The sequence below is a fragment of the Antrostomus carolinensis genome, unplaced genomic scaffold (genome assembly GCF_000700745.2).
Source record: "Antrostomus carolinensis isolate BGI_N321 unplaced genomic scaffold, ASM70074v2 scaffold1861, whole genome shotgun sequence".
NCBI classification, from domain to species: Eukaryota; Metazoa; Chordata; class Aves; order Caprimulgiformes; family Caprimulgidae; genus Antrostomus; species Antrostomus carolinensis.
Genome location: NW_010293267.1, coordinates 37,449 through 48,706, shown reverse-complemented (window position 1 = coordinate 48,706; position 11,258 = coordinate 37,449). Strand labels below are relative to the sequence as shown.

The 11,258-nt window shown below is 40.5% G+C and overlaps 1 protein-coding gene across 1 annotated transcript in view; it reads right to left on the bottom strand.

Moving 5' to 3' along the window:
• Nucleotides 1-11,258, bottom strand: part of RAPGEF1 (Rap guanine nucleotide exchange factor 1) — an 84,364-nt gene that overhangs the window by 36,771 nt on the left and 36,335 nt on the right. The window contains exons 3-7 of the mRNA XM_010177191.1: nucleotides 10,616-10,794; nucleotides 7,256-7,412; nucleotides 2,186-2,274; nucleotides 1,637-1,789; nucleotides 63-186 (exon numbers count right to left, since the gene is read on the bottom strand). Coding sequence (XP_010175493.1) covers nucleotides 63-186; nucleotides 1,637-1,789; nucleotides 2,186-2,274; nucleotides 7,256-7,412; nucleotides 10,616-10,794 — 702 coding nt within the window. The remainder of the gene's footprint in view (nucleotides 1-62; nucleotides 187-1,636; nucleotides 1,790-2,185; nucleotides 2,275-7,255; nucleotides 7,413-10,615; nucleotides 10,795-11,258) is intronic.

Genomic DNA, 11,258 nt, shown 5'->3' with positions numbered 1-11,258 from the left:
GAGTTTTTGCTACAGTTCTCAGCACATTTCCCTTCGCTTTCACAAAGGGGTTATGCCATTACCTGTCTGTTGATTCCAACAGGTAAACTGGACCCACTGGTGGCTCGACTCATGGGGGCCACAACGGCCACTCTGGTAGGGGAAGGTGCCGACTGCCGTTTTTTAGGGGGCAATGCTGGTGGAGGGCTGCAAGACACAACAGGCACGGATGCTTATTACTCTTCCAGCAAAAAGACTTCTAGAGGCTTCATGAGCTTGTTTGCCAGAAAGCCTTTGACTTGCCAGGCTCAAGTTGGTTCTTTGGTTCTTGTCCAAAGCTGACCAGGAGCTACTCAGCAAAGTGTATCCACTAACAAATACCACTTTAAGAATACCCTCACAGGTAAGGTTCTGTTCAATTATTTATTTTTTTAAGGTTGGAAAAGAGTTGGTATTTCTCAAACAAAAACAACTGCTGTTTTAAAAATTATTTTTAATGGAGCTAATTAGCATGGTAATTATTTCTTAATAAAAGCGTTGAAAATCCAAATTAAACGTTTTGGTTGACCCAAATACTGTTTCCATTCACAGAAGTCCCTCCTCCTCAAACCTTCCAGGTTTGAAAAATGTTCAAAGTTTTGAAAATTTAAAGGACAGGAAAATTCTTTTTCCACACTTTTACTTTCCTTGTGAACTTCAGGGAACAAGATGGTCATTGTTGCTCTCACCACGTATACTGTGAGGGCCCATGCTCTGGCATGAATCTGTTTCAGATACACACACTAGTAGTAACTAGAGAGATTTTGATCTTTGTACGGTTAGGTTTTGCTTCTAATGACACACAATTGTGGTAATTATCAAGCCTGCAAGGTGCTCAAAAGCACACATACTCTGTTCCTGGAACAATATCAGGCAATTTTTATATAACCCATGAGAATTCATAAAATACGGAGAAATGTGATTCTTTTTGACAGCCACAGCCCTTGATGCTGCATTTTCAAATTAGCACAACATGTATTTTTCACACCATCGATTAGCACCAGTACTAGAGAAGAAAACCATCATACACACAGACCAAAAACCTGTAAATTGGGGGTTTTCTCTTCCTTCTCAAAATAGAACATAGAAACTTTCATGTGGTTACTCGTAGAACAGGGTAAGAAGAACCAAGTAAAAGATTTTTTTCACACACTACTGGCTCCTTTCACTCTTAAGCTGATAATGAATGCAGAACTACCTGGATGTGCAGGACAGATCGATAACTGCCAGCTGAGGTTAACAGAACATTTCCCATTGGATATACCAACACAGGATACTGTTGTAGAGTGTGGTATTCACATAGTTTTAAATCAGGCTTTTATGCATTTATGTGATGCCTCTCATGCACGGATCTCGGGGCATGGCACTATCCTCACATAAAAAGAAGGAAAGGAAAACACAGATAATGAAGGGTATTGCTCAAAACAAGACAGAGAGACCACAAAGTCATAAACAGATTCCAGGAGCAGGGAAGAATTACTCTGGAGGACTGGAAATTCAGAGGCATCACTAAACCTCCTTGTGACCTCTCTTGCGCACAGTTTGCAAGATTGTTTAAAAAACAAGAAGCTGGTAAGAGCCACTGGTATTCTTCAGTCAACTAGTTGGCCACTATTACCTGTTTTCTGCCACACGAATGCTAGGCAGAGGGGGTTTAGGAGGTGCAACTTCTTCATCCATGGAGTCAGTCAGTAGCTCGTTGGACTGAGTCATATTTGTTGTTTTGTTGAGGATCTCCATTTCTCGGTCTGTAAGGGGAAGTTCTGATGGGCTGCAAGAAGCAAAATACAGATGTAGATCATAAAACACAGTTGGAATGCAGCATGCTGACAGATTAATATATATTTTAAATCATACGTAATATGAGAGGCATCTAAAGCAGATGGCAGAATTTGCATTCTGCAGGTGGAATTCCATGTATATGCAGAATACAACGTGCATGTGTCATGGCCAAGTGATGTTTCATTGGCAGATTCCAATATCTTCCCTATCATACATAGCATATTGTTCTCTTTAAGTGGTCCCACCACGGGATGAGGCTACATAAAGAACACTACGCTACCCTCTGTGAGGAATAACTGAGTGCTTTAATTGAACTATCAGTAGCCAGAAATTAACCCTTCTGTATTAGTCCTGCACACAGAAGAAATCCTTGCCCGTGACCCACCTGTCAGATTTGCATGCTGGTAAACTGGGTTTAACTGGGTTTGTGGGAGAGGGATGCTCCTGCTTTTCAATAGTGAGTCTGACCAGCTCCTGATGGATGGAGAGGAGAGAAGAAAAAGCAAATTATCATTATTTGCTGAATGCTGCACTCAAACATCCTGGGACAGAAAGGGATGCTACTGCAGCAAACTCTTAGTTGCCCAGGTTATGGATTAACAATGGCACAGACACAGAGAGAGGTGGAGCTGGGCGTTAAGTCTGGTACAAATGTTGCAGCCTGCACCTAGCAGCAGTTTAGCCATATTCGAGTTAAGTTCATAAACCCTGGCCCTGTGGGGATTCTGCACAAACTCACAGATGTGTCTTTTTGCTGTGCTTCCTCTTTCCTCTATCGTCACAAATGTGTTCCAGTTCCCACAGCACCCTAGATAATGGCAAATTGACTTTACATACATAAATATAAGTACAGAAAAGGCTTACACAGTGGAGTACTTCACCTATCCAGTAAAAAAACTAAATAATTGCTTTATATTTTATAAACAAGTATGTATTTGTTTAAAAAAAAAAAAGTTTTCTTGTAAGATGTCCAACAAGAAATTAAATAGTGAAGACCTTTATTAAAAGGTCTGCTTCCCCTGAAGCCATCTTTTAACAGGTTAGCAATGGAAGTCTTAATCATTCAAGGAACTATTGTGGTGTATCTGCTATAGGCAGATAAGGCTCTGGATAAAGAGATAAAGCATGATAATCCTGAACTGCAAGTCTGCCAGCAGTCAAAACAACAATCGTTCACGCCAGAAAGATGAAGAGAACATTTTATGGATGTCTGAAGCCGACAAATACATCTACTGCTCAGAGATACAAACACATGCCCTCTTACAGGCAGCCTGGAAAACTGGCAGTGCTTCCTGACAGTATTGGCTTCCCAGTGTATTATGTAAAGGAAACTACATCGGATCAATTTTAATTTTTTTTTAAAGCAGCCTGAAGTACAGTGTCATCATTCCGGTGTCATTGCTCTCTCAATGCAATAACTGCAACTGGAATGTCGTCATCATCCTACCAAGGAAGGGAAATATTCTAGTTCTCATATTTTTATATAAGGCTCTATTTAAAGCTGAACTTCCATGAGTCAATCCATGTATAACAAGAGGAATAAAGTACTGCACTGGACATGCAAAGGATGGCAAACGCAGTCCAAGTGTCCATCACAGATGATTTTAGTTTTGATGTTCTACTTACATTCTTGGGTGAGCTTGTGCTCAAAAATAATGTATGCTGTGTAAACAAAAAAACCCACTCAGCTTTCCAGTTGTCCTGGAAAATCCCACATGTGGGGAAGAGAGAGCACAAACAGAGCACATACAGATGTCCATGCAGGCTAATGCTATGAAGATGTTCCTGTCTGGGACAGACAGACAAGAATCTAGGCAAGGAACAGCATGTTCTGAGAAATGCCCTGATGAGAAAATGTACAGCATCAAGTTGACCACAGCTGACCAGCCTGGCCAGCTCCCATCTCCAAGGAGGACCACATCCCTCAACAAGAAATACTCTGCAACAAGGAGTAACAGACTAACAGGGCTTTTGACAACCTATCAATCAGCACCACTGTAGTAATGTACATTACACAGCATATAGAGAAGTAAAATAATTAGTGCCCTTCAGTCACAAAAGAACTACAGTGGTAACAAGGACACTGACTGAATTGACCCCAGGCTCCTCTGATGAGTGTTCCCAGTTACTCAACAGAAACTATTTTTAAAAAATGTACTTTCCTCTGTTTCATCCTCTCTTTAGGGATGAACAATCTTTAAACACTTGCTATTCCTTTTAGACTTCAGAAATTCCCCTATAAAGTTTACAGAACATCACTAGGAAACATGACCGCAGGACCTGGGAGCCCACCAACCCCAAATAAGGTTTTTCATCGGTTGATTTAGAAATTACACAGTGACACCATTTGACTTTTCCAGCTGCAGCGGCACCATGTTCTGAGTCACTGTCAGGAGTGAGTGGTGACACAATGGACTGTCACCTTCCTACTCACTGGACAAACTTCTACCGCTGTAGAGGTTTCTGGATACTCACATGCACTTCAATGGACACAGAGTTGGACCCTGTGAGACTATCAGGTACTCACCAGCAAGAACAAGTGACTCCACTCAATGCAGAAGAGCACAATAAAGGAAATAGAATGGAAGGGCATTCAAACCAAAAGCCAAAATACTCCTTAAACATCACCCTGAAAGGGGTATGGAAGGGAAAATGTAACGTTTCCTTTTCCTCACCTTTCTTCACCACATTTAACACCTTAAACCAAGCCAAGGCCAGCGCTGCAGACTGCGGTGGTGGCAGCTGTGCCACAGCAGTGCTGATGAGCCCCTGACACTCGGGGCTTAAGTGCTCAGTTTTCCTATTTTGCCAGTCCTAATGGACACGTACTTGTCCACCATACGGAGTGTAGGTTACAACAGGGGAGAAAAACAATCCAATTTGTCTCAAAAGCACCTTTAGAATGATTCAAACTATTGAGGTTATGAAAAAAAAACCCCAAAACACCTCCCACAAGAGGCACCAAGACATCATATGATTGCCAGTACTTGAGAGGATCACTTTTCCCTCTAAACTTTGGCAAATATCACCAGATTCCCTGGACCCTGACTCCTTCTACTCTCTACTAACCCCAAAATGAGAACTAGCATTTGAAAATCAAGCCAAGATCTTTAGTGTGCACACAGAGGTAATCAGCATGCAACTGAGCCAGATGCTTATTATGCTATTCCTTATCAGCAACTAAAGAGATTCTTGCAGCAGTAATTAGAGATGATAAAGCCTCTCTACAAACTTATGCTACTTCAGCAAGCTGGAAATTCCAAATGAGATGGATTTTTAAGAAGTTATGTAATCAAAACAGGGATTTTTTTTTTTTCTTTTTATATATGCCTAGCTAGGCACTAAAACCTGAGATCATAACAGCAAGTAACACAAGCAAAGAGGTGACGACTCCATGCTCAATTCTGAAAATAAAGGGGGAAGTAAGCACTGAAATGTAGAAGTGGATCTTGTGTGATCTGCCAGAAAAATAAAAAAGGCTCTCCACAGCAGAGAAGTGTCCAGCTTCTCAGTTCTGCTTCCAAATCTGAAAGCTGGCTTGGCCCCTCTAAAATAAATCTTGTTCCTCTCTATACAGCAGGAGATGAGTGCATGCCACTTCCAAATGCTGACCTGTTGAAAGGCAGACACATTTGCATCCACCCAGACAGCCACACATCTGCTCTAATCATGCTCCAAGGTGACCAGATGTAAGCCAGCTCCAACTGAAGGCCAAAATAACTTTTAGTCTCACGACAAAGTAGAGGCTGATATAGCCATGTCACCCAGCAGGGCTTAATAACTCAGGCTTAGCACTGTATGGACATGCCTGCATCACTTCCAGCCAGGGTTGGCTCACAGCGTGGGCAGAGCAGGCATCGGAGACCTTCCGCCCATCCGCACAGACACGCTGCTTTGCCTGGAAGGCAACAGGTACCAGGGGCTGAAATATTGCTTGAAGTGAAAGGATAGTTTGTGTCCAGGTCACATGCAATGAGACTAGACAGCACTACCTTGGATCTGGTAATAACATGGCTCTCCACTGGATTGCACAGATTTATTAAGTGATAAGAGAGTGAACTGTCTCGCTATTTGCTGGGGTATTACAGTGCAGATACCACAGCACAGATTTTCACGTACTGCAAATTGCTGCTGAATTCCAACACTAACAGCAGCTGAGACTTTCTGCTAAACTCTTTTTCTCCACCCTGCTGTACAAATTTAAGACCGGCTTTAGTTTTCAATTCTGGAGCTTAAAGTTAAGGGACATATTGTGCAAAATAATCCTGTAAAATCTGTCTTCTTTAGGTGATGGGAATGTTTTGTTTCAAAGATATTTGTTTAAAAGGCTCAGTAAGTAATAGTAGATTTCAGTATCTGTGTTTGAGTAACATTAAGGAGACACTCATAGCACGCAACCACCACACCAAGACTCCTGAAAACATGATATCCAAAGCTTGGGACATCCACCTCATTTCTGCATTCAGCACCAGTTAATCAAAACTGAGCTGAGTTTCAGTACGGCGAAAGATGCCTGTTTCTGATACACTAATCCAGGTGAAACACCTGCTGCAGTTCTTAAAACACTACCTCCACTTTCCTTCTGTACTTGATCTGAAAACTCCCCTTTAGATTCAGCCCTGCTGCTGAAAAAGGCTTAACTTTCTCTACAGTTTTCAAAATAAGGTTCCCAGGAGATATGACAGTCTCACCGCTGAGCCCAGGTCAAGCAAACTTTTAACTGCAGTTCTAAGACAGCTGAATGAACAGCCTCCATATCCATCAGCCCAGAGAAAAGCCTTGGAAACAGAAAGAACGGGTACCAAAAGCTTATTGGGAGGTAGAAGGAAAGCCAACAGCTTTCCCTTGGTGGGGCCATGGAGGGAATGATATAAGCAGGTCTCATAAAGGACACAAAGATTTCTGTTAAACATTTCCATTAGTTATGCAAAATTAATCTCCAGAAAACTGAGCTTAGCTCATCACCTGTTCCACACCCTAATCCAACTGCTGAAAGTGGTGATGTATCACCGATGAATCCCTTGAAATTTATGTTAAAAGATGGAGCTGGAGTCTTTGATTCTCTGTGGGCAATGACAGGAAGCATTTCCATTATATTTTGCCTAAACAGAAAATATGCAAACTCTGTCTTGTAATCTGCATGGGAGACTGGGAATGACTTGCTGAAAATTGAATACAATCAAGATTTATTGCTTTTTCCATTTCATCCAAATGCCAGGGTGAGCATTTCAGAAGTGCACACTAATAGCCAAATCATTTGTGCTAGTCTTTAAGCAACACTCCAAGCAGGATCATTTCACTTACGGAGCAGTTGATTCAAGAGGTAGTTTACTGAAGACAAGAAGAGGATCTTTGTCTATCACCAGTACTTAAAAACCTCCCTTAACTAGATCTCTTCTAAAATGCATTCTTACGTACTTTATATAACATAATTTACAATATTTGTCTCAGGTACCTTGACTCCATCCAGAACAGCTTTTATGACACCCTTCACTGTGGTCACCATCTCCTTGTCTTCTGAATTCACACCTTCCAGCATCACTTGATCAGACCAACGAATGAGATTGGCCAGACTCTGGTACACACGGCTATAGCAGGACGAGATGGCAGAACTGGATGGTAGGGGAGGAAACAGTTGAGAAAAAAGAACAAAATGAAATGATGAAGATCCTATCAAATGTTATGAGAGTGCTTGATTAAAGTGCATTTCACACTGTTAAAAATGTGACTGTTCTCCTTTTCTCTCCGACACTCAATTTGTGTTTAGCAGGTGACAAAGCCGGGTCTCTCCTCCGCTGCAGTTGCTTTCCCGTTCTCCAGCACCAAATGGGATGGCAGTACAAACAATCAACAGTTCATTCTCAGTTAACAGAATTAATTATCTGGGCTGCAGGTTAACACAGCAATGCCAAAATAATGTGCTTTCCATTTTAATTTACAGCTCCATCTTATGCCTTAACTTCAAAAGTAAGTATTTAAGTCTAAGTTATATTATTACAGTATTATCTATGATTTCCTTCTTCCTTATTAACTCTCCCCAAAAATGTCTTAGATAATTGAGAGCTGACTGTATACATTCCTTTACAAATAATTTCCTCACTGTTTATATGCCTGAAAACATGTAATTAAAATCTGCTTCTTTAGAGAACTTGAACTGAATGAATTTCAGGTTTGGAAGAGGAAGGGTGTTGCTTTGTTTTGTTTTTAATGAGAAACAGAATTGAAGCTATTGTTCTGAAGGGGGAAAAAAAAAGAAATTTGGAAGGATGACAACTCTAAATAAAAGTTAACTGTAACAACAGTGCTCACAGGCATTTTCCTGGCCATTCTGAAAACACACTGTAACAACAGTGCTCACAGGCATCTTCCTGGCCATTCTGAAAACACTTACTTCATTACTAACCAGGGTGTGTTAACAGCACTGCCGATGGCAACGCTTCAACAATTCTTTGTAAAGTTCAATCAATTTCAAACTGCATCAAAACCATAAACAGATAAAAGAGGGTGTAATCTTGCAATCATTACTGATACCAGCCTTCCAAATCTTCCCATTTCTCTCTGGTGTCCATTTTACGCTGGCTTAACTCCAGTAATTTCATTATCTGTGAGAAGAGAATCAAGCCCACAAGCTTCAAGGAGATTATTTAGGTGAATGAAGTTTGCAGGACTGGGGAAAGAACTATTGTCAAGTTACAACCACGGGGATACAAACAACGGCAAGTACTTTTTTGTTTGGTTGTGCTTTATTTATTTATTTTTTTTCAAAAGCACGCTGCTTGCTATTTGTTCTAATTTCAAATGAAATTAGCTTGGTAGGAGATATTTCCTAAATAGGGTCCTCCCCCATCTCCTTCTAAGGCTTTGATTTCTTTGCCATTAATCTTCAGTCTGCTTCCTTCTAAGGAGGCGGTAATTGAAAGCCCATTTTGTGCTAGATTTAATTACTTTTTTCCTTGATGCAAATGCTTCCCCTAAAGCAAAAAGAATCCCAAGAATAATTGTAGGGCTTTCTTCCACACTGACACAAGTCTTGCTCACTTTTCTTGAGGGAGATTTGCTATCAAAATCATCCCTTTGTGTCCCGCCACTACTCAAAAGAAATAAAGTGCATAGGTAGGCACGACAGAACACGGCTTTTTGAGAATGTCAGATCTCCTTTTTTTCTGTGAGGCTGAACATACATAAGGGATCCATGCTGCAATACATACCGTTCCCAGAGAGAGAGACTTACCACTATGCAGGACTCCACTGACTATGAAAATTCTGCTTATATGGGTAAATATGGATATTCAACTTGTCAAGCCTGCATTAGTTCACTACTAAGAAAGGGGGTATAAGGAATTCAAGACTAGAACTGTCTGAAATACTGCTGCTGCTGAAGATTACTTAGCTGATATTTAAATATTTCCAAATATATTCTTGGAAGGAAAGATCACCCAGTGAACACCCAGTGGATACACAAATTAAACCAAGCAACTATCAAGATGTCATGTTATATCCTAAAAATATTTGCTGACATTTTACATGTTCTCCTGGTGTAAGGGGAAAGTTAATTCTTTCTTTTATTAAGTGAAAACAGGTGCTTGTCAGGAATTTAATGGCTGTAGGAAACCTGATAGCAACTGAAGAAACTTTTGTGTCTGTGTCCAGAAGCCCGATGAATATTCCCGTTCTAACAGCGGTTGCTCTACAGATCTGACCTAAACTGGATCTCTCCTGTCCCAGTCTCAGCTCTGACACTCGCCTACTAACTTCTTCCTTTTGTACTGTCAGATACAACCCTGGCCTATGCATTAGGGCCAAACATAACTAAGCATCTCTGTTTGCAAAATATTTGGCATCCTACTGCTGTCTCAACCGTACTCTAAACCTTTCTTGCACCTGAATTGAAGTAAACATCTTGAAACAAAAATTTTGGAGGTAATTAATGAGAAAACAAATAGGAACAGCAAAAAATTGGCAGGATATCAGGAACCAAACGTCTGTGTTTCTCTGCCTAGTTTTGTGCTTTTCTCTGTACTAATTTTGCTCTTTCTATAATATTCAGTGTTTGCTTGTTTTGTGTAAATTGATTGTTCCAGCACCTACGGGATGAACACCAGCTATACCTCTATGGTTTGACAACTCCACAAATTCTTATAATCCATACTGAGCTTTGCTTTGGCAAATTTCTACTTCTTTTCTGGCTTCAAACCCAATGTCCAACTGGTTAAAACATAATACACATAATCTGTTAAAACATGAAACAATCTGTCGAGAGCACAGAGGAATGAACTTGGACTGGTTAATCTACTGAAGTACATCTGTTTACTTCTGTTCTGTATCTGATCCAGTAAAACAAAAAAAAAGTAGTTAAGAGTACAGGCTTGGACTTCTCTAATATCAGGGTGGATAAACTGAACACAAAAAGGGATTACTCTGAAGATAAACACTTTTTCAGGTAAAAGCTATAGGATTTGTTAGCTTTTAGGATACCACCACGCACTGCAGAAACAGCATGGCATTTGAGGAGAATCTCCCTCTAGTAAATTATGAATTTCCAATTTTATGCTATTTCCAAGTTTAAGCCCTCCCTCCTCTCTGAAACCATTCTGATTTGCTTTATCTTTTCACAGCACGTGTTTCTTCGCAGCAGGGAATCTGCTTTTAAATTATGTTTGAAAACTATTACATAATTAGTAAAAATAGCAGTCACTTCATTAGCCACTGCAGCATTTCCTGTCTCCTGCGCGATATGATTCTTCAGATACAAGAAGGAAAGAAGTTGGGAGACTGCTGGTCTGTCTCAGTCCCAAAACCCAAGAAGGAAACTTACCTTTGCTGGATGCGTGGATCTGTTTGCACCAAGGGCAGGATGGCTTCCAGCACTTTACTTGCTGAGCCTGGCAGCATCTCTAATACTTTCTTATCAATTGCCATTTTGTCTACAATAGTCTTAAAGTAGCGCAATGCACTGACGACCTCCTTCTCCTTTTCCTCTAGCCACGATACATTCTAAAGAGAAGGAAAAAAAGAGGGATACTTTAAAACCTCAGGATTTTTAAGAGGAAGGTTACTTTAACTTACCTGAAGTATGGCAACACACAGAATATTCTGTGTCAGAGAACTGGAGAAAACCCCTTCTACCACAAACACTTTTAAATTTAATTACTACTCTTTCAAAAGAAGAGTCAGTGCAAAACTACACCCACACTTTAACTTTCTGAATTACGTGCATTCCAAACTGAAGGCTAATCTTGATCAGTTTTAGGCCAAGCTTAACACTACCAGTGATGTGAAGGGCACTGCTTTGAAACCCACATTCCAAACTGGGAGGGTGAAAGAAAAAAAATATACTAAAAGTGCAGATAGTAATGATAATACAAGAAAGGAAGAAACAACTACTGGTTTTAATAGAGTTGCTCCTTTGATGTGATCAAAATCCTTTCACCTTCAGCACATCTCACTATCAAAAGGTC